Source organism: Vicugna pacos, chromosome 14, assembly GCF_048564905.1.
Source record: "Vicugna pacos chromosome 14, VicPac4, whole genome shotgun sequence".
NCBI lineage: Eukaryota > Metazoa > Chordata > Mammalia > Artiodactyla > Camelidae > Vicugna > Vicugna pacos.
Window position 1 is genome coordinate 49571919 of NC_133000.1, and position 23751 is coordinate 49595669.

At 46.8% G+C, this 23751-nt stretch overlaps 2 protein-coding genes across 4 annotated transcripts in view; both read right to left on the reverse strand.

Annotated features, from left to right (window-relative positions):
- Positions 1-3924: 3924 nt before the first annotated feature.
- POU4F1 (POU class 4 homeobox 1) lies at positions 3925-8452 on the reverse strand. Its single transcript, XM_072937378.1, has 2 exons — positions 8075-8452; positions 3925-7432 (listed from the first exon to the last, which is right to left on the reverse strand). The coding sequence occupies exons 1-2, from the start codon at positions 8195-8197 to the stop codon at positions 6290-6292; spliced, it is 1266 nt and encodes a 421-aa protein (XP_072793479.1). The 5' UTR covers positions 8198-8452; the 3' UTR covers positions 3925-6289.
- Positions 8453-17662: 9210 nt separating this feature from the next.
- Positions 17663-23751, reverse strand: part of OBI1 (ORC ubiquitin ligase 1) — a 39903-nt gene continuing 33814 nt past the window's right edge. For all 3 annotated transcript variants that reach the window (XM_072976381.1, XM_072976382.1, XM_072976383.1), the window contains one exon: positions 17663-20393. In XM_072976381.1, coding sequence (XP_072832482.1) covers positions 18878-20393 — 1516 coding nt within the window. In that variant the 3' untranslated portion in view covers positions 17663-18877. The remainder of the gene's footprint in view (positions 20394-23751) is intronic.

Consider the following 23751-nt stretch of genomic DNA (forward strand, 5'->3'; position numbering starts at 1 on the left):
CTGGAGACAGCCAGGTCTCTGCCTTCATTAAATGTTTATTGTCAACACTTGGCGGGGGCGGGGGGCCGAGGGAGGGTGGGGGGAGACTGGTGTAAGTGAATTTCCACTGCTGGAAATTGTCGACACATTGTTTTATTCTGATCCATGGCTACAAAAGTTTGTATGCATCATGCTGCACTGAAGCTAGGCGTCAGTTACCAAACTTTTGTTTGTAATTCGTTTTACCTAATCAATGCAAGGAGTCTGCCTCTCTTCCTCCTCCATCCCTCCTTTTGCTACTTCTTTTTTCCACGTTTCTTCAGTTTCCCTTCTCCTTTTCTTATTCTCTTCGCTTTCTAAATCGGAGAGACGCGACCTCCGGGCCATTCGGGCTTGGGGCAGGGGATGGGAGGACGCTGTCCTCCCTCCTTGGACTTTTCCAGTTTCTTTGGAACGCAAGACTTTCAACCTCCGTTTTGCGATCCAGGACTCCACGGAATTCTCCGGGACGAATGCCTAGCGACCAGCCTCCCTCCCGCCACGGGTATAAATTCTTGCCTAATAAGGTTAAATTCGTAGGAAAGCTTTGCTGGTGTGCACCCTAACAACAAAACAAAAGCCAAGACCTTATTGCTCCCAATTCTTTTTTAAAAACGTCAACCAGTTTTGAAAGTTTTGTGGTATTTAAGGCGTCTATTGACTTAGGCAGACTATGGAGAGGGGAGTATTTTTAACCTCTGTGAGATGCTGGCCCCTTCCCTTTTCTCGAAGGACGTCCTCAAAAGCACTAACAGGGTGGGAAAGGACCCTCCGGAGCGTCTAATTACCAGCTGAGGAACTCCGGCTCAATTCTCCGAGGGGACTCAGCGCACGCAACACGCATGCGCGGTCTCAGCGCGCTCCCCGCGCTTCGTGCGCGCCCCGTCCGCCCGGCGCTCTCCGCGGTCCGCACCCCGCCGGTCACGCCTGCGCACGCGCGCCGGACGCCAGCGACTCTTGCGTTAGACCCGCTCCGGTGCTCTGCCGCCAGGCTAAGTCCGGACCAGGGTCGGTAGGCGGTGGCTATTCGTCCGTACGAGAGGAGTTGCGGCCTCTGGCAGTTGGAAGCCTCCGGGCCGCGAGCCTCGGGGCAGATGGCGGAGGGGCGCGGATCCGGCGCATCGCGGTCTCTCAGCCGCGGCTCTCACGCTTTGCGCGCTGGGATTCCCGCGCGGACTGCTCGGGTTGGATGGGTGTTTTCCCGGAAAGCGAGAACCCTGCCTGGGTCTGGGGAGGCCGGGTCCCCTCCTGGCTGCAAATTCTGACCCAATCAGCTCTGTCTGTGGTTTGAAACGGCACCCGCCAACCCACCCGCTCCTAAGTCCGATGTCCAGACAGGGAGGCGGGCCGGCTGCAGACGCCGGTTGGAGGGAAGGGAGCTGCACCACCAGGCGGTCTCCTGAAGCTTGAGGAGCGTTTGGCCGCTCCAGATTCAGAGGGGCCCTCGCTGTGCCCTACGGATCCATCAGATTTCGGGGAGGAGAACAGGAGAGCTGCCCTTCTCCCATCAAGCTGACTTGACAGCAGTTACGAAGTTTTTAATTAGCTTCTTGTTGTCATTCATTTTATTAATTTCCAGAACTCTCAGGCCATGAATTATTCAAAGGGCAAGCCTACTTGAGCGAGGAGGCCGCACGTGTCCCGCCCCGCTCGGGCCGCGCCGCTTGCCCGCTGCCCCCGGCGGGCGTGAGGCGTCCCGGTCCCGCCAGCCGGGGTGGCACAAAGGTTTGATCAAATATTAAATAACGTAATTATTGCGACAAGGCTTATCTCGCAGGTGGGAAAGAGGCCCCCCCGTGAGAATTAGAATTCGGCTGCTATTTTTAAAAAATCAATTAAGCTTGCATTCTCCTTTAAAACTGCCCGCGAGGACTGAGGCTAAGACTGCAGCGGCAGTAACACCCAGCAGCAGAACCAACCGGGAATAATTCTGGTTATCACCTTTATCACCCCGCTGGCCACCAAGACAGTTCAAATGCGGTGGGGAACGCTGCTTTTAGCCAGCGCGCGGAAGTCAAAATTACAGCTTCACGGATTAGACTATGAAAGCCCATCCAAGTGAAAGATGGAGTAGGGGTGTTTCACGCAGGGTTGGCGGGGGAAGCCAGGGAAACAGGGCAGGGGGCTGAAAGCAGGAGCTGGCCAGGTGCGTTCTGAGCCCAGGGCGCCCTGTCCTCCCTCCCCGCGGCCAAGTGTAGGAACGGGACCGAAGTCATCTTAATATCACAAGAGAGTAAAAATCGATAAATCACGGTAGTGGTGCCTAGTTTATTTATGAGAGTGTAATCGAAGTTGAGAGCAATTTCAGAACACGCATTTAAACAAAAATCTATTTAGAAGTTAGTTGAAGCGTCTTGAGGACATTATTTTCTAGACCTACAAAAGGAGTAGGACCCGGAGCTAGGACTGGGAAAAAGAAATTTAAAACCAATGGATGAAACGTGGCAGATGCAGTTTATGCTTACTTTTCCTTTGCCTTTCCTACTCCATCACCACATTTCCTGAGAAGCCAAAATGCAAACAGCACAATTTTCCCACTCTCTCCAGCTTAATTTAAGATTAACAGAACCGGAGCCACTCTGTTTTCACCCACTGACTGGCGCCGGGGTTCACTTAGAGTGAAGTTGAGATCTTCAGAAACAGAAAACTTTTGAGAGGTTAACTACCGCTGAGTGGCAAGCCTTTGCGTTCTCTCCAGGAGGAAGTTTGTTTGCTTGTTTACTTGTTTCTCGTGGATTGACAGTTACAGTTGTCTTAGAATAGTCTTATTATTCCTTTGGGCAGTACAAAGATTCACTTACCAGACAGCAGGGTGTTTCTTGTTTTGCACAGTCCTACATAAAGTAGGAAACTCTGCAAAGCATGTATTCTCATGATTTGTTTTATCAACATAATATTGTCTTCTCTTTATTTGGTAAGGATTTTACTTAATACAAAACAAATGCTTAAGTTCTTATTACATACACTGGTCATAATTATATAATACAAATGTATTTGTCTGCAATATTTGTTTGGGGCAGATTTAAAAAAAAAACAGCCTTTGTAAATATTTATTCGTTCATTCCTGGTTCTCCAACAATGAGATTTGGTCATACTTTTCTATAAAATAACATTTAAAAATGTATTTTATTAAAAACCTTGACGACATTTCAAGTTAATAACAACAGAAACAAATCAATCTTGATGAAAGAGATCTATTTGAAAAAATACCTCTAGTGCTTTTTTAAAACATTAATAACTGTTTAAAATCACAGATTTTAAAATGTATTCTTCTTTTTTGAACAGCTAGCGTTCTTGTTTCACAGATTTGCCGGTGAAATTAAAAAGATTTGGCTACAGTAGTATGACTTCAGAAGACAGAACCCCAGCTATTAAGAAATTTTATACATTTTGCATCTGCTCTAAACCCAGGTCGCCAACAGAGACTCTCTGGTACCTCTGGTACAGCAGGTATTACACTAAAGTTCCAAATGAACAGAGGCATTTGACACGGTGGCTGAACAGATCAGTGGATGGTTTTTATTTTTGTTAACCTCCAAAGAAAGTCATTGAGCTACATTTTCTTAGAAACATTTTTAGGCTAGAACAATACATAAAAGCCTTCAAATGCCTCTGCTCCTGAACCTCAACTTAAATATATTAGGGGGTATCTGGTTATTTATTACCTTCCACCACTCTGAAGTGAGGGCTGTGTTTGGAGGGTTTCTGCAGTTAAAAAAAAAAAACTTTGATAAACACAGGCAACTAATATAGAATTCATTTTATTCAGAGCACCGCTTTCACACGAGTTATCTGAAAGTGAATTCGGTTTCAGCAGAAAAATACATCATTCTTATCCTTTCCCCTCTTTTCACCCCCCTTTCAACATCCTCCCCATCCCCGTATTTTTGGTTGAATTGAGTCTCATTTGTTGACCGGCTCTACCAGGACTTGGCCCAGTATAAACACAAAAATGCACCCAAATCATAAAACTGCTCTTCTTTCAGTTATGGTTTATTTGTAAGTGTACTGGGACACATCCCCCTGTGGTATTCTGGTGCACAGAAGTGATTCTGATAGGAGTGGGGAGGAGGAAAGATAATAGAGCAAAGACATAACCAAGGAAAAAGCTCAGCAGACATACATGGGTAGGTAGATCAATCCGTGAGACATTTCAGGATTAACACGGGCAATTTGTAACCACTGTGTGAATGTGTGCATTAAAGAAAATATTTACAGTAATCTTCCTTTTCTTCCCTTTTCCTCTAAATACAAGAATATGACAAGAATGGTGTGTTTTCGGTGAAAACAGGCAGTAGACTGTGAAATCACACTATCCACAAAACGGTCTATCAGAAAGCTAGCCCAGTTTAGTGCTCAGTTTCAAATGCATAGAATGTTTGCGCTGCAAACAATGATATACAACGTAATTAAATAAATAATGCCTAACCAGAGTGAGACCTACTTGTGTTTCTTTCTGTACCTTTCAGATCATGCATGATTTCAGTCTTGTTAAATGGCAGGTTTTTTTTCTTTTTTCATGTGTTCTGTTTTCAATTTTTTAGTTCTTATTAAAGGATAGTAACACACCATCTCCACCCGAGATCAAAAGAGTGACTTGTGCACCAAGCAGGCATTTTACCTAACCACCTTCAATTTTTTTTGTCATTTAAAAAAATCCACCAGCAGTTCATAAAGTACCTTAATTATTACTATGAAATACTATACATGATTTTCTATATTTGGGAGATTGATAGTGCAAATTAAAGTTCTTGCTACCCAACATTTATCCCCAGCAATAAATTACTTTTGAATAATAATAATAATAGTAATAATAATAACAATAATGAAATAGTTGTTCTGCTTTGCCCCCCAACATGCAGGCCCTTTTGAAACAAATGGAGGGTTAAACCTGTCTTCCTCTCATATGGGATTTGGTTGATTCTCTCACAGACAAGTCCTGCTCCAAGTGAAAGCAGAAACTTCTCAACATTTCAATGATTTCATGTTCTCCAAGAGAGAAGGAAAGGGGACCTAGAAGAGCAAGATGAGTCCTGTTCTGTGGAGAAAATGCGACAGAGTATCTCTCCTACCGTCTACTACCCCGTTAGGCTATTTGAATCAATAGGAAAAAATAATCAGTATATAGTTTAAAATAAACCACACTCAAATAAATAAATAAATAAATAAATGAAAGGGCAAGCAAGTTCTGAGTGGGGAAAAAAGCTTATTTTGAAACGATCCATTTTCTAGGTCTTAGATATAAGAGCAAAAATGGAAAGAGCAAAACCTGGTTAAAATTGTTTTATTTTTCTAGAATAAAATAAATATCTCGGAGCCTCTAAATTCTGCCTTTTAGTCAGCTCAAAGACTGCCTCGTTCTCCCTACAGACCTCCACCCGACCGGGACCAGGCCACAGGATTAGAGGCTGGGTCACTGGGAAACTTGAACTTTAACTAAACAAGCAGCCACCCCCACTTCCTTCAGATGTGTTCTCACTCAATGGCTGGCAAAGGAGAGCAGCCATCGGAGTCTCATTGCAAAAGAGAAAATAAATCAAAGAGGACTTGGATGGGGTGTAAGTGAGTCTTAGAAGGAAAATTAAACACACGGACAAAACAACTAGCTTCGACACCCAGAATTTCACCTTCCGGTTCGTTTGGTTTTCGGTTTTTGACTCAGTTCGTGTGTAGGACTGGGGCTGTGGTAATAATGGTGGTGCTCTTTTTTTCTCTTCCTTAGGGGGAAACGAGGCTGCAGAATACGGCTCTCTGGAGTTAAATTTCAAAAGCATTTTTCTTTGCTTTTGTTCTGTTTTGTTTTAATTTGTCTTTATTTGTCTAGTTTTTGGTGGTTGGTAGGTTTGTTTTTTGTACATAGTTCCTTGGTCCCCAGGAGATTTTAATAAGTGTCTCTGGTCAAAAACAGTCCATTTCCCTACCCTTCCCAAGTGTTCCCCCCACCCCAACCCCCAGATCCATCCTGCTCCTCAAAACCCCTCCTCCAGTCTCCGCTTTCCTTCCCCCAACTCCCCACTCACCCAAATGCTCCCCCTTCTCCCCCCGCCCTTCTCTCCTGTGTCCATACCCGGCACCCCTGTCCTCTAGGGTGGGAGAGGGTAAGGGCAGGGACAGCAGAGAGGAGGCGGAGGAGAGCGCTCCAGGAGGGCCTCCCCAAATGCAAGCAGGATAACGGACACTCCAAATCCGAGGGGAAGCAGGCCCGAGGAAAGACCCCCAGAAACGCCCCTTCAGCTCCTCGCTCTGCCCGGCCCGGCACCTCCCATCCCCCTCAGTAAGTAGCGGAGAATTTCATCCGCTTCTGCTTCTGTCTCTGGTTGCAAAACCACACCCGCACCACGTTCTTTTTGAGGTCCAGTTTCTCGGCGATGGCGGCGATTTTCTCGGACGAGGGCCGGGGCTGTACCGCGAAGTAGGCCTCCAGGGAGCGCTTCTCGGGCGCGGCGATGGAAGTCCGCTTGCGCTTCTTCTCGCCGCCGTTGAAGAGCTCGGGCTTGTTCATTTTCTCGCGCTGCGCGCCCTCGGCCTCCTCCAGCCACGCCTGCAGGATGGGCTTGAGCGCGATCATGTTGTTGTGCGACAGCGTGAGCGATTCGAACCTGCAGATGGTGCTCTGGCTGAGCGAGCCCACGCCCGGGATCTTGAGGTTGGCCAGCGCAGAGCCCACGTCGGCCTGCGTCACGCCCAGCTTGATGCGCCGCTGCTTGAAGCGCTCCGCGAACGCCTCGAGCTCGCGCGGGTCCGTGTCCGAGTCGCAGATGGACGCCAGGCCCGCCGCGCCCACCACGGCCGCCGCCGCCGACGCCGCCGCCACCTGCCCGGCAGCCGCCGCCGCCGCTGCCGCCGCCGCGCCGTGGTGGGCCGCTGCCGCCACCAGCCCTGGGTGCGGCAGCCCCGACGGCATGTTCATGGCGGCCGCCGCCGCCGGGTGCGACAGGTGGCCCAGGCCGTGCATATGCGGGTGCGGATGCGCCGAGCCGCCCAGCAGCCCGCCGCCCGGGCCCCCGCCGCCGCCCCCCGGGCCGCCGCCGCCGCCGCCGCCCGCGGGGCCGCCACCGCCTGGGCCGCCGCCGCCCCCTGGGCCACCGCCGCCCCCCGGGCCGTCGTGGGCGCCTCCGCCGCCACCCGCTGCGCCCGCGCCGCCGGCGCCGGCCATGAGCGCGAGCGAGGGCGACGAGATGTGGTCCAGCAGGTCACCGGGCTCGAGCGCCTGGTGGTGGTGGTGGTGGTGGTGGTGGTGTGCCAGCGGCACGGTGGACGTGGACGTGCATGGCACGCTGTTCATCGTGTGGTACGTGGCGTCCGGCTTGAACGGGTGGCTCTTGCCCTGGGACACTGCGATGTCCACGGCCGCCAGCGCCTCGGCCCGCGCCAGCAGCGTTTCGTCTAGGCTGGCGAAGAGGTTGCTCTGCAGCTGCAGGCGACACAAACCAAACCAAAAAAACCACAAAACCAAAAAAGCAAAACCACAAAACAAAACAAAACCACACAGAAGCCGGAAAGCACAACAAGCAAAAGGCAAACACAAAGCAACCAAAATAACAACAACGGGGGTGGGGATAGTGGAGACCGGGAAAGACGGAATAGGGACACATTGGGAATGAGACAGAGGGTCAAATGAGAAGGGTCGGGAGTGTGGGGAGAGGGGGGACGCAGGGACGCATTCCGGGGACGGCGGCGTGGAAGACGAAAAAGGAGGGGGAAAGAAGAAGAAATGGAAATGTAACTCGCAGCTGGGGATCCGTGTCACGCACCCGAACACGCACAGAGACCGCCTTTCCGAGGCATGAAATTAAGAGAAAGTGGTGGGGGGGGTAGTCGAGAGTCATGGCCCCAGCGCTCCCCACTCCAATCGCCGGCGCCCGAAACCGAGGCGACGGGAACACATTAAGCTCCAGTGGTACAAAGCGTGCCTCGCAGCGGGATTCCTCTAAAAATCCCTGCCCGCAAATCCCCGCACCGGGACCTGTGCACACATCAGCACCCGACATGCAGCGTCTCGGAGACGGGGACGGGGCAGGCGCGCGGGCCGGGTCCGCGGGCGTGGGGCGCTTACCGGCGGCGTGGGCAGGCAGGCCCGCCGGATGGCCTCGGAGCTGGAGTGCAGAGACGGGTACTTGTGCTCAGGGAGGGTGGGATGCATAGCAAAGTGAGGCTGCTTGCTGTTCATGGACATCATCTTGATGGCTTGGCATGTAAATCCACAAACACTCCGAAAGTCCGCGGGAAAGTGCGCACACCGGCTTCCCCGGCCTCCGTTCGGAGGCTGCAGCAGCCGCGACTGGCGGCGCGGAGGCGGCGGTCGCGCCGGGGGCCGCTGCTGCTTCTGCTGCCGCCGCTCCGCCCGGCGCTCCCTTTGACCACGCAGACCGCAGCGCACCGGCCTCGCGATCCCACTTCTCCGAGAGCTCTAGCCCCGTGCGCCGACGGGATGCACTCCTCTTACACCTGAGCCCCACTTCTCGCGGCCGGTCCGGGGAGCTCTCGCGAGAGCTCACAGGCCCGCCGCGCTGACAGGCATCAGCTGTCTCCGTCTGTCTGACGCGCGCTCTCCCTCTCGGCGGCGCCGTGCGACTGCGCGCGCGCGCGCTCGCCCGGCTGCGACCCGCGCGTGGGAGCCGCTCTTATAGTGACCACCAGCAAGGACAGCGCAGGTGATGCACCTGTAGCTACCCGGACATGCGCACTGCACGCCTCACCTTTCCCACCGCGGGTCTGGATAGATCAAAAGAGACAGCTATTGTCTGAGGGTAGGCACCTTTTAGGGGGAGAAAGACAAGAGGTGTTCGCTAGCCCCTGGGTGGTTTCCCTCCCTCCTCCACCACCCCTACCCCGAGAGCAAGCCCTGAATATATGCGCATTACTTAGGCACACCTCCTCTCCGGGACGTCTAACAAGCTGTTATATAATGTATACAGTTGGGCATTTGTATGTTAAATTATGCCCGCGCATTCCTCTGTATACAGTATAAATAACACAGAAATGCAGAAGGTGCTTTTGCTGCAAGAACCTGTTTCTTTCATGGTTTATAAATAGGTTCCTGGAGAATAATCGCAGTGACAGACATTTGTTTGAAGCAGTCAGATGCTATTGATTTCCATATAATTTAATTTCCTCCACATACTTTGTTGTTGTTGTTGTTGTTGTGCATATAACTGTGTCAGGCACCGACAGTGACAGCCACTTAGGAACCACAAGGAGCGTGTGCTTTCTACTAGGGAACGGCTGTTGAAATTGTGCATTTCTCTTATTGTTTGTCTCCTTTAACCGTGTACAAACCCACATTTCAAACGAGCTCCGGGTGATCTGAGGCTTCTTATAATCAAAAGGAAAAATAGTTAACAGGGTGTAGTTGGGATCCTTACCTCTCTTCAGCGCGCGCGCCATACACACACAAACACACACACACACACACACACACACACACACTTTATGCTGAAAACTCCAGGAAAAGAAAATAGTTTCAGAAAAACGGGAAAATGGAATAAGATGTTGAAGAGAACTTTATTTTGCCTTCCATCGGTTTGGTTTGTTTGCATCACCAACCCCCCGCCCACTGCTCTCTCTCTCTCCATACACACACACACACACACACACACACACACACACACACACACGCCTTCAAAAGGAATCAGAGTCAAGCCAGTTTATAGGAAAGTATGATTAAAATATTAATTCAAACCAATTTAGAAGAACGGGGCCCAAGCTCTGGATCAGCCTTTATTTTATTATTGTGAAATCAAAACCTAAGAAGAATAAATCAATTAGCCAACCTGTTATATGGCCCTTATGTGGCAGGCAGATCAAGGGCCTCCCGGGGGAACCACAGGTCAGGTGCCCGAGTCCCCAGGGACGCAGCGCTTGCCCGGGGTGATAATAACAGTCCAGATGTTATCACATCTGCGGCGAGAGAGCTGGCGAGAGCGGCAAGGGGCTGCTTATGGGAGGCAGAGATCAGATAAATAACCTTTCCGGTCTCCCCCACACCAAGGAGGTGTATATTTCCACCAAAGATTAGATCGCATTTCTATAAACCTAAATTTGCGTTCACGGGGATCTTTTCTTTGGATAGACGTGTGCGTATTTAGCATACCCACCCATGACTCAAATTCCAAGAAAAGCTCCACAGGCGTCACCACGGTTTTTTCTTTCTTTTCTTTTCTCTCTACCTTCCCCCTGCCCCTTTCCACCCGCCGGCTGCAGCCAGGGAGGGGAGTAAGAAGGATGTTCACTTGCTAGTGTGGGAAGAAGCCTCGTTTCCATCCATTACGCGGTCCCCTGGGAGTGCTAAATGCAACTTTATCTCTACGGGGAATGGACGATGAGCAGGACATCGCTGGAGGGAGCGAGTGAGTCCTACGGTAGTCGGCGCACCGGGTGTCCAGGCTTAACTTAATCCTTCCTGACACCCATCGCGGCGGTTCGCTGAGCTCTCCTGCTGGCGTGGCGGGGGGGGGGGGGCAGGGGGAGGTCCCGGCAGAGGACTGGCGCCTGGATTCTGCCTCTCCGCCTCCCCTACCCTCACCCAAGGAAACGCTGGCTTTTCCTTGTCCTGAAGGATCCAGGGCAAACAGAAATGCAAATAGCACAGGTTTGGGGCCACGTGGATCCCGAAAGAGCGAGGCGAGCCCCTGAGAACCCAAAGTTCATCTCGGTTTACCCTCCGACATCGAGCTGGGAGGTCTCCAGCCTGAGGTCAAGAGTTCACCATCTTGTCGAGACTCCCCTCCTAGTTCGCTTCTTTTTGAACAACCGGAGTCCCTGCCCACCTTGGGGATGGGGCCAGACCTTTGCTCAGAATACTTCGTTTTTCCTGGGGGTTAGAAATAGGGCCCTGGGTACAAGTCCCAACTCACCCCCTCCCCAATTAATAGATTGAAAGCCCTATTAGGGCACACCTGAGTCCACCATGGTGCTTAGGAAAGGTGCTGGTCACAGAGTGAAAATGCCCCATTGAACAATAGTGTGCAGAAAGGGAGAGAAGACAACTGGAGAGGGCCAGGAGCCAGAGATTTCAGCAAGCCTGGGCCAATGAGGGGTGGGAGTGGGGGGAGCAATCTGGAAGATCACTAAAGGTCACTCCTCTCTCCCTAAAAAGGAAGTGCAGATAGGAAGAGGGGCGTGTTGTCCCCTCACAGAGCTGCATATCTTGATTCCAGCCTGTTCTTTTCCTAAAGTTATTATTTCATTCCTTCCTCATTTACTTTCTACCCTACTGTTCTTTCTCAAATGCTTGCTGAGCACCAATCTGGGCCAGGACAAGACACGAGAAATAAAATGAAGTATAAAATATGGCTATCTGCTCTCCAGGTGGTGGCAGTCTATAAGAGTGGGGTAGCTCCAGGTGAAGGGGTGTTTTGTTGTACAGGTGTGATAGGTGCTATGAGAGGGAGATGTACAGGAATATGGGGTAGGGTGGAGAATGATGCTTGCAGAATTATTCTGCCACATTTCTGCTGGGCCTCGGCCCCAGCCCCAGGCAAGAGAGTGGGACGCAGTGGTGAATCTGCAGGTAGGGCTTTGGACCATTTCAAGTCTTCCCCTACTCACACCAGGGCAGTGAAAGGAAAGAGTGGTGAACTGGGGCTCCGTCCACCAATATGTCACGGCTTTGTTGCAGTAACAAGCTGGCCCTGGCCTGAGCTAGTGATGGCCACATGGGATCTGAGCCTAGGAATAGGTTCCTGGGCAGCTTTTTTTTTTTTTTCCTTCCTGTTTCATGACCAACACAGATTCCCTCTTCCCCCGATCTCATAGCTTTGCATTTTATCAAGAGGGGGATAATGAATGCACAGCTATTGATTTCCAAGGAATTTCCGCCCCCAGGGACAGGGAGTCTATCATCTGGATCAGAGACACATTTCTTTCCCTCATTAATTAATTTTCTCCTCCTCCTTTGGCAGGCCGCACTTCTCCTTTCCTTTGGCAGCGCCTCTTTCCCGAGCTCAGGGAGCAGACGTGGGTAGGTTGGAGTGAAGACTGGAGGGAGAGGCGCTGCTCAAGGACCAGCACCGTTGGGGGTGAACGCTCCTGGCCTTTGACCACCCCCCCCCCCACAGCTCCGGAGCGCGCCTGACAGCTGCCACCCGCTGGGCTGCCTTTCTCTTCCAAAGGGGCGCGGGGAAAGCTGGCGCTGGACTTGACAGCCCCTACCTGCCGCCTCCTCCTCCCCTCACACACCTCTGGGGTTGAACCCATTTATCTGCATCTGGGACGGTTTGGTCCTGAGGATGTCCAGTGAAGTGCGTGGAGGTTGTGTGTGTACAAGGGGTGGGGGCCGGAATCCGGCCCCACATTCTTGTCCAAACCCAGGGATTTGGCCCAACCTGCAAGACCGGCCACCTTGGGCTCTGGAGCCCCAAGAGGGAACTCTGCTCCTCCCAGATTCGGGGCTTCAAGTTCCCCGCAGGCACCTACCTAGAAACTCGGCCCACATAACATGCAGTCAGCGCCTTGGGCTCAGGGAAAGCCACCAGAGCCCAGAGGCAGCCGGCTTCAGAGGCTTCTTGGGTTGTTTTAAGCAGTGGGAATTGGCAGGAAGGGGAGTAGAAGGCCTAGAATTGTGGCGGTGGAGGAGGGGCGGTTCTCGGAAGAGGGGCAGCACTTGGGCAGTCCGGCACCCTACTGCTCACTCTCATTTGGGTGGGAAAGAGGAGGGACTAGGGCCCTACTTTAACTTCCCCTCCTGGCGGCCTTTCCAACGCCTAGCCTGGGTTGCGATGATCCTTGGTCTCTCTGAGCTACCTCTCGCGCATCCTGGCCCCGGCCTTCCTGCGGTATGGGGACCAGGATCCTCGCCGGCCCAGACCGCTTATCCCGCAAGGCGGTCCTGGGCGGTGGCCTGCCCTCTGCCGCCCGCCGCACTCCCCTCCCCTGCTCAGCTCGAGTTCACAGCCAGGAGCTCGCTGGCAGGAGCTGGGAGATTTCCTGTAGGCCCCTGTCCTTCCGCGCCCTGCCTGCACCCTTGGGGCTCGTCTCCCTCGTCCCCAAGGCCGGGGTGGGTGAGTTTTTGAGGACCCTCGTGATCACCTGCTGTAAGACTACCAGTCCGAATTCAGTCTGGGCTCCAGCTGGGGACCCGCAGAGAAGGTTCTTGAGTAGACCGACGGAAAACCACTGTTTTCATTCTTCTGGCCGTTTAATTCAAAAACAACTTTCCTGGGAACATTTTCCTGGATGTCAACCACTCCACTCCAAGATGTCACTCATATCCTTTCGGCCCGAAGGATGCAGCAGTAAAGTTCACTGCCGGCCATTACCGCTCTTGGGATCTGCAGGGATTTATGCATGTATCTCACCACCCTAAACTCTCTGTGGGCTTAAACCCACCTACCTTGTGAAAGCCGTAGGGGTGACGCATGACTACGTCTCCGTCCTAACAGGGGTACGGCCGGCCTTCCTCGCCCTCTAGTTGCCGGAACCAGTTTTGCTGTCCAGGTGAATAATGAACCGCTAAGCTTGGCCACGGACCCCTGCGGTTTAGGTCCCAAGAGAAGCAGAGCCGCCCCCTCCCCGCCCAGGCTCCTTCCAAAAGGGAGACCGCGCTGGTCAGAGAAAGGGCGTCGAGGTACCCTAGTTAAAAATTACGAACAAACCAACTCTACAACACACACATCCGCCCCTGACCCCACGAGACGAGATGGAAGTTGTGTCGCCTTCCTCTCCCCCAGATAGCCGCCCGCCCGCCGCTCCGACCCAGACGCACGCACGCGTTGCTGGAAGGCAGCTCGGCTGGAGCAAAAGGACAGCAGAGGACCCCCAGCCCCCCACGAGTGCAGTTCCGGGGACCGAGAGGCGGGCTCCCGTCGTCCTCCTCAAGCTCGGCTCCGCCTGCAGGAGCAGGGTCCCCAAGAGGGTCCAGACGCCACGGAGGAAAGCGCGAACCGGCGAGTCCAAACGCCGATGTGCGGAGCTGGGTCCCGTCGCCCCGCTCCAACGCTCGCCGGCGCCGCCGCCAGCCGCCCCTCTTCCGCGCCGCCTGCACAAATCAAAGCCCCTTGCGAGGGACTGGGAAATAGTTGCCTTGTCATGTAACACATTGCCCTGATTTATTATAAAATTTTAACGAAATCATGCATATTTTAACAGCCTTTAATCACTGCATGAAAATTTAATTCATGGACTGTAGCGCGTTTAAATAAATGAAGTGTTAATTCATTAGGATTAATTAATTTGTTAAAGGATTGTGTGCAAGGTTAAGGTGGAAAGAAAACTCTTTGTTGGTTTCGCGTCTTAATCGCCAGGTTTCGCGCGTGGTAATAAAATGAAAGGAAACCGCGGCGGAGGTCCTTTCTTCGGGTGGGGCTTGGGCGGGAGCGGCTGTGAGCGCCCTCAAGAGCGCAGGAAACCCCGGCAGGAGGGGCACGGTCTGTCCTCCCGGGAGTCTGGGGGTGGGGAGAGGGAGCGGTACTGGCTTCGAGAATCCGGGAAGGCGGGGTTCGCCGGAATCAGACGGAAGAAAGCGGGATCCGAGCCGAGGCTGGCGGGCCAGACCTCACCTCCCCACCCCCAGCACAAAGATGACCCCGTGAGTGAAGCGAGGTCGCGCCTTCCGGCCCTCGGAGCGCCAAGCCTCGGCTTAATGGACAGATGATGGGCCAGCCCTGCCACCTCCTGAGCCTTCCAGCGCCCAGGGAGTCAGAGTCTCGCCAGAAGGCCGCCCATCCTGGCGGCGAGGGCGAGCCTAGAGTCTCAGGGGATGCTGAGAGAGAAGAGGTGGACCGAAGTCAAACTTGCCAGCTCAGGCTGGAGCAATGGGGAAACCTTTTTCAACCAGGAGCCCTGTTGTTAGGGAATGGTTCCTTCAGCACCTCTTCAGAGTCTTACGATAAACAGGCGCCCACTTGCAGGAGAGCGGACACGCATGCAGAACAGATGTCTTCTGCACCAAACTCTTACGCATCCTTAAAGGCCCAACACAAATAGGATGTCCGTGAAGCCGCGTGGTTTCCTCTCTGCCCCTCGCTATCCCCAGTTCACCTTTCTACTCACCAATGTTTTAAGAATCAAAATGGACCAGAACTAGGTCCTCCTTCCTTAAGTAAACCTCAGCAAATGCCTGACAAATCCTTGCCCTAGGGTACTGATCTTTACATCCCCAAATTATGTGTCACACTAGGCGCACACTTCTACACACTTGGTTAATCCAACTAATATTTATTAGAGGTCTGCTCCCTGTTAATACACAGCAGACCTAGGGCTCTTCTACCATGTTTCAAGAAATGGAGCTTCAATTCCAGGTATTCTAGACTGCCTCTGTCATATCAAACTGAAGATCACCCAAGCCTAAGCTTCAGATGGGTTCTTAAAAGAAATCTGCAACTTAATAGATGCTTCCTCGCTCAGAGTGGGGTTCCGAGAATTAGGCAATAAATGTTCACTATGCACTCTGAGATCATTGCTTAAAAGGTTTTCTCTCTGCCAAGCATTATTAAAAGGATCGGGTTACATCATGATAGGCAAAGACTGTTGTAGGACTCCCACGAATAGGAATGAAAGACCTTCTTATGAGGCCTTGGGAAACCCTTCTAATCTAATAGGCCACATTCCATAAAGTTAAACTGATCTCTACAAACATCATTCACAGGTGCAAAAGTGGGCGGAGAGGGGGAATGTCTAGTGCGTGTATTACACTTTGAATAATTGAAAAGCATTCAAACAAATTCGTGAAATGTATGAAGAATAAAGACCAAATTTCTTCCCTTGTTCAGTGCTAACTTTAGAGGTTTCAAACCAATGTAAATATAAAAGTTTATAGGAAAACAGAGCAGATTTGAAATTAAGGAACTATCAATATTAAAATCTGCCATTTTCAGTTTTAAGTCTCAGTTGATCCATTTAAACAGGGAAAAGACTGTCATTTTGGATGGGATGAAGATTTTCAAAATTGAAATATGAACACTAAAGGTCATGTTAAAAAAAAAAGTATCTAGCATAATGTCACATTCTCTTCACCATAGCATTTTTAGAAAGATGAGCAGTCAAAAGAAACTGTTTTTATAAAGACATGAATTGATATGTCTTCCCTTTATCACCAGCACATCTTTTTCCAACATAGCTTTGGTGCTATTTTGAAATTCATCTAAATGTCGGAGTTAATGCGAATTTCTATAAACTTAAAAGTGGCACATATACAGCTCCCATCACTGAGCTTCCACTTAGTAGTAGACTCAGATCCAGGACACCGGCAGGAATTAAATGCTACTTGAAAAGAAACATGCTGATACTTCCCAAATACTGCTTAAAAAAGAATCCTGTAAACTTCAAACCCATTCATCCTTTGGCTTACAAATGTGAACTCCTATGCTTCCCATGCACGAGACGAAGTCCAAGCTCTGGGGTCAGAGGCCCAGCTCCAGGACACGATTCCAACCCCATTCTAGCTGAGTGACCACTAACCCTCAATTCACTTATTTGTAAACTGGGGGAAATAATTCTTGGCTCACAGAGTTTGAAAAAAGTTTAGATGAGATAGAGGTTAGTAAAGTACTTGGTTTCAATAAAAGGTAGTTTTTTTTGTCTGTTTTGTTTTGTTTTAGAGTGTATACATGTAATAGATTATATTTAAAAATGTGAGACCATCATATTTGTCATGACATTTCAGATTATGGTAAAGAGATTAGAAGTACAAATGAGAATGTGTCATTAAAATCAAATCCTGCACATATTATTTCCTTCAACTGAGGAATGTCACAGGTTTGATTAATCTAATATAATGTATGAAATACTGTTTTGGAGAGGATGGAGCAGGGTTTCTGAAGCAGCTGGGATATACCCGAGTCCAACAGAGACACCCTCACCCTAGGTAGGCATTAGTAAGTCAGGTTACACACTCTGCATTTCCATGGCATAGTGTCAGTTTGTATTTGGATTAAAAACTGACACATTCCTGGTAAAGAAGAGTTAGAGACAGAATTAGAGTGAGGTTTACCCCCAAATTTATTCAGAAAATCTTTAATTTCTGCATTTAGTAGAATTTCAAATGTATAACCACACTGTCAAAGATATTTAAACTGCAATATATCTGAACATATCCATTAGCTTAAACATTATCAGAAAGATGAAATAATGCACAAATGTTTATTGGATAAAAATATGACAGCAAAAATTATGCTTTCTATTAGCTTTTGGGAGGGGGAGGCTCTTATTACTTCTAAAAGTAGAAGTCATGATTCTCCAAATCGTAAGTGATTTTTTATAATTCTATGGTTTCATTGAATCCTGAATTATTGTAACAGAGGTCAGCCAATGTTTCTGTGAAAGTCCAAACAGTAAATATCGCAGGCTTTGTGGGCCAGAAGGTCTCTGTCGCAACTATTTAAGTCTGCCACTGCAGTACAAAAGCAGCCACAGATCAAATGTAAAGAAATAAATGGAGCTGTGTTCTAATAAGACTTTAATTAGAAACACTGAAATTTGAATTTCAGATCATTTTCCTGTGCTATGAAATATTCTTCGGATTTTTAAAACTCATTAAAATGTACAAACCATTTTTTGGTTCACAGGCCTTTCACAAAGACAGGTAAAGGCCAGATTTGGTCAATGGGCCAGAGTTTGCAAACCCTTAAATTCAAAGAGCAATTTAAAATGGTTAAGTGTTACTGGTCTTTATAGGCTTATTCAACATCTGAGACAACATCAAGGATTACAGTGCTTATGACATCCTTTATTCAATTCACATAGAAAAGCATGCAGTATTAATGTAAAACAGTACAGTATTAATGTAAAATGCTCAGTGCACATTAGATAAACAAGTCATTAGCATACAAGCCATTTTAAAGGCCTATGCAGGCATACCAAACATGTTTAGAATAGTATACCTTTTCAGAGCCTAAATTAAAAATTGTGCTTAGCTCACCTATTCTCATCCCCTTAACACTTCACGGAAAAAAAAAATGGTCCTACATTAAAAAATATTCTATTAGTGAACTGAAACTTCTTTTTCTTAAGTAAGGAAGACAGTGCGAGCAAGGATGCTACCATGCACACAGTTTCCACAAAGAACAGTAACATGCAAACAAGAACTTCACCACTCCATAAAAACCTCCCTGGGGACATAAGTGGATCAAGAACTTTTGCACCTGTATATCTGAAACAATGATGCTACCAAGTTTAGGCTCCTCCAAATCCAACTGTTCTGTGATTTCTTAGTCAAGTAGACTCAATTTCTGATTTTCAACACACACAAAAAGACGAACAATGAAAGCTACCTGACATTAAACAAATTTTTTCATATAGAAAATGTATTCTTTCATACTAGCAACACATTTTCACAAAAACTGGACAAAACACAATGTTAAAAATGCAAACCTGTACGTAAAACCTAAAAAAAAAAAAGTAAATGAATATTGGACTAAAGTTTGAGTGCTGTTTCTCCACCACAGCCTTGAATAAAAGTTAGGCCATCACTAAACATAAATAAAAAGAAGCAGGCAAAATAATTTCCACCCTGGGAGAAGCTTTAAAGAACTCAAGTGTCTTATAAGCAGTATGCAGACAACATCAAAAGTTTTATTTAAGAAATCCAAGTTCTGAAAACAACTGAGACTTATTAATAGGCCACTGCATGTGAATAGTTAAATCAAGATTCAAGAAAACGAAATATACCCAAACCAGACACATATAATATTCATTAAAAAGAAACCCTCTCCCTACCTTTTCTGGTCAAAAATGAAAAAGACTAAACTCTTCAAAATGAACAGAAGTATCCTGGGTATAGGCTAATCCACCATTCTGACCTGATATCTGACTAAAGATTATCAATTCAAAATTGTCTAGAGCTTTTATGAGGGGAAAAAAGTAATTTTAAAACCTTATATTCCTTTCAGGACAAAAACATAAATGACACCTTACTAATGAGTCAACTTTTAGTTGCTTTCGATGGGCTGGCATTAGAAAGGCTGGTCTGGATTTTTCTTTTTGTGGATTGATTCACATTTTTATTCCTCTTTTCAGGCACAAAAGAAGTAGACCAAGGAGACTGAAGGTGGTTATGAAGCCCATGCATCTCTGAGGACATCTTAAACAAAGATGACCCAAACCTTTGATCTTCAAATAGCCGGTGGGAACTGCTTAACAAAATACCCTGGGAGAACTCAGTCTGAAACAAACAGCTTGGGGGTTTGATTTCATTGGTTCCTGGGTTAGAACTGGGATGGAGTGAAAAATCTTCATTCATTTCTTGGTCAGATGGAGAGAGGAGGAAAAAAGAGTTGGGTTTCCATTCATTTCCATTTTCTAACTGATCAGTAGTTATAGAACCTTTGGAAAGGTTTGGCTTAGTTCTTTCGTCCAACTTATCTTGTTCCTCAAGGAATTCATTGCCTTCAGATGACTTTGATAACCCATCCAAGTCCAATGACTTAAAACCGTTATTACAAGGGCTCTTGCTGTTGTCTGACTCTGACATCATTGAATCCAACTCTGAGATTTTATCAAGGTAAGCTGCGTCCATTGATGCTTCACTGGATGTTCTTGTCCTATTCATTTCAAAAGAGCGGATGGAATTCAACCTCTTGGATAAACATGAGCCTGATTTCTCACTCAATTTTGAAGAAATTTCTCCAACAGAATTTGCTATCGTGTTCCCCTCCGAGCTGTCAAAGTCCAAGCTGGGGGCATAACTGGTGGAACAACAATCCCAAAACCCCGTCTTTGGGGAAGTAAAACATTCTGATTTCTTTTCATTTTCACTTCTATCATCTTCTGAAGAATCTTTATTACAAACATTTGGAGAATCACAAAAATCATCAAACACTAATTTTCTGAGATGGTTTGAGTGCTTTTTGGACCCTCCTGCTTTGACCACAGAGCTCTCTCTATTTTCTGGTGTGCTGAGCTGGAGGCAACTAAGGGACAAAGGTGTACAGGGAGCTGGAAGATCATAGAGTTCTTCATCTTTGAAGGGGACACAATCGCCAGGCTTATTACCCCATTCTCTTTCCAAGTAAGTATCCATACTTGTATCTGTCACATCTAACATTACTTCCACCTGCTTTTGATACAGGTCTTTGTTCTTAGAACAATTTGGTTCTGTTTTGCTGGTGCTTTCTTGCCTAGCGGAACTGCTAGAAGGTTTTGCCAGCTGAGAACTCGAGGTGGATGAGCCAAGCTGCTTTCTGGCACCATCACCTTGATTCTTGGATGCCATATCTTCCTCACAGTCTTTGCTCACCTTGCCATCTGTAGAAAGTGCTCTCTGGCAAATGGAATTCATAGCTTCCTTCTCGTCACTTGAATTTTTTAGCTGTGTAATTTGAGATTCCAGTTCCTCTATATACTTATCACTTCGTTCCAGGGCCTTCTTGAGGCGATTGGTTTCACGTTCATACTGTTCGACTTTGGACTGAAGGGCAGCTACTGTAAACCTTCCAAACCTGCAAGGAATGGATGGATAGTTAACCTTATAGTTCAAGCTTTTTTCTTTCCTTTTCAAAGTTTAAGAGTACAAATTGTCTCTGCCCATTCTAATTAACAGTGACACTTCAGACCACATAATGAGCAGGATAAGAGTAATATCAGATGTAGTAGCTTCAAAGGAGAGTTTTCCCATCCATGTAACAATAAGCATATGATAGTAACGGCAAAGGCCTACTAGTTTTGTGACCAAGTCACACTAGTGGTAGCAGTGAGGCAGAGGCTCGCTGATGATTTCCCTTCCAAGAGCTAGCTCTATCAACTCAGCTCATATATGCAGGAAGAGTTATACCCTAAAACAATGGCAAAGATTTATGATAACATTTGAACAGTGGTCCACATCTTGAAATATTTACATTCAATCATTTTCCTATCATACAGCAGTGTTTTACAATACATTTCTTATACAATGTCACCTTGTCAAACATAAAATGCCAATTTGAAATTCAGAAATCTTAACAGTTCCAGCAGGAGTGGCTTTAAATACTTATTTGGACCATTTCAATCACAGCCACCCTTGATCTGAAGTTTTTAACTTGGCCTTTCTGAACACCAGGCTTTAATTCATTTTAGCTCTACGTATTTTTGGCATTTTACAACTGTGTGGGAAATCAATTTCATTTCTTCCAACTCTGAGATACAAAATCAGTGCTTGTGGTTCCACTAAATTACACATAGAAACATTTTAACATTTTCTGAAAAGGAACATTTTGAAGAGTAAATGAAAAAGAATACATCAAAAATTCACTCCTTTCACTTGGGGTATCTTGTTTTCATTATTCCCTTAAGAATGGGTACTGGGTTCTGCTCAGAATATAATTTTTGAGCACCTAGTATGGCTGGTCGTATCTTTGGAACTGATGATACAATGATCAATAAGACTGTCTCAGCTCCAAGGGACATAAAATATCTACCTTAAATTCTACCTGACCACCAAGGAAAATTCCACCTTTCAGGAAACTGCTTCTTATGAGTCAGTAAACATAAGGCCTTACATTCTAACCCCATGAAAAATAACTTCTCTCCACAAAAGTTCTTTTAAAAAGACTTTACTTAATCATCTTTTTGATGACTTAAATATAGGCCAATCTTGAAGAATTCACACATTTTTTTTTCGGAGCAAGGTACTTGAGAAGTGACTTCTAAACATTGTTTTTATCTATGGATTTTTATTTTCCTTTCTTTCTTCCCTAATTACAAAAATAATTACAATTAATAAAATGCACTAAATATTAAAAAATAAATAAACAGGAGAAGGAGCCAGTAGCACTATTTAAAAAAAAAAAAAACAAACAAAAAGGAGAAGGAACCAACAGTTAACTGAAATTCTTAGAGTTACCCACTGTATGTTCTGTCTCTCACTCAGTACCCAACGCCTCCTCCTAAATGGTAGCCCAATTCACTCTCCAGCTCCCTCTGACATGATACCTGCTTGTCTTATCACTTGGGGAAAAAAGCAGGGGAAAGGCGAATATAGATTCATAGAATTTCAGGGTTAGAAAGGGCCTTGAAAGACACATTACCAAATATCGATAAACTCACTGCAATTAACTGAACTCCCAGAAAGAGCATACTCCCTTTCAACCTCTAAAACATAACGCAAACCCAACAGGTATAACCAAAACAAAAGCAGCCACAGTAACAAGCCTCCTTCTTCTAAAGACAAAGTTCACTACCATGCGTATCTGGTTAAATGAATGATGGGAGCTTTTCTTTCTTCACCAAAGAAAAATGTTTTCATTTGTAAATGTAGTATTTGACAGAGTGGTAGTTTCTGCAAGAGAATTTTAAAAAGTGGACAAAGATCTTCAAGTTCATTCAGCAAAATTATTTGTGTGTTCTTGACTCCGGCATAATCAAACAACTAACACATTTTTAAATGGAAAAACTGTACAGCATGTTTATTTAATGAAAAGAGCAAAAGCGACAGCCTTAAATTTGCTTAGCAAGATAAAATTTGTTTTTCCTTAAGTGCAATTTTTATAATAAAGCTATCCTCAGATGAAAAAAAAAATCAAAGGATTTCAAATCAAATAATGTTGCTACATAGTAAGTTAGCTGTTACCAAAGGATGTCCTTGGGAGCTCAGAAGCCTACGTAAGAAGTAATGATAAAGAAGGAATGTTTCATCCAAATATTAGCAGCTTCTTATTCTAGGTTTTAGCCTGGAATTGCAAACATAATGTCATTTTATGATGCTACATTTGCCCCATTTTTATTATTACGATTTTAAAAGAAGTAAGTTAACAAATTGTTCTGAGTTGAAGTTAAAATGATAACCTAAGTGTATTTTTTTGTGTTACTTCAGAAATAAAGCTGAAGTGCCGTAAGAACTAGCAACGAAGGCCAGCAATGAAGCACACAGCAGAGGGACAAGCAAGCAGGAGTCACTGATGGAGCTGGCTGTTTTCTAAGAGGTCACTGCCCTCAATTCCCCAAAGCTCCATTCCAATACTTCGCAAGTCTATAATACTTCGAATGGTCAGACCTTTTTACCATGCTAATAAGGGGCCTGTGCCGGTGGGCAAACTAGAAGAAATATACAGTGAAAGCAAGGAACTGATCAATTAATCAATCCATGTAGTTTGTTTTCTGTCTCTCCCTTCCCTATTGGAGTATAAGCTCCAGGAAAGCAGGGAGTTCAACATCTTACATTTACTACTAGCTCCTTTTGGATACACAGTAGTTTCTCATTAAATATTTCTTGAAAAAATGTTGCTTTCTTTAAGATACATCGATGTCTTACACCAAGACAGAGCTACCACCACAAGGTAAGCCAAAGGCCCTTGGGCCCCTTTAACATAGGAGTATTACGAGTCACTAAATTACTAAACTACGTGTTTCACACGTTTGTTTGACTGCTTATTTTCTTTTTTCACTGACACCAAGAAGAGCAACAGAGAAGGCCATATTAACCACAGGCTTGCTGTTCTACATTGCTCCATCCAAAAACAGAACTCTCCACTTCCATCTTAGCAAGAGAATGCAGACACATGAGACTTTGGACATAGGTATCAGGGATTTTTTGCTTACACTAGATACCTATACACATCTGGCAAGGGACAATTTACTTGACCACATAGAAATAACAGTTAGGAAGGCATACCCGATGCTACACTCCAATGGAAGAAAACAAGGAGGATAAGAGTTTATTTAACTTTGAGTTTTAATTCTCTCTTACCCACACTAATTCCAGACATTTCCAGAGTTCATAACATTAAATGAGTCAATGTCAAGGCAAGCTAGAGGGATTTCTAACATCACTTACCATACTTCCTTCTCCTGAGCAAATTTCAAAATGGAGTATTTTTATAAACA

Excerpts from the sequence above, each read along its gene's own strand:
- POU4F1 (XM_072937378.1), bottom strand. The coding sequence starts at position 8,197 with ATGATGTCCATGAACAGCAAGCAGCCTCACTTTGCTATGCATCCCACC. Across the intron at positions 7,433-8,074 it reads CCTGCCTGCCCACGCCGCCG|CTGCAGAGCAACCTCTTCGC; the intron begins GTAAGCGCCCCA and ends TGTCGCCTGCAG.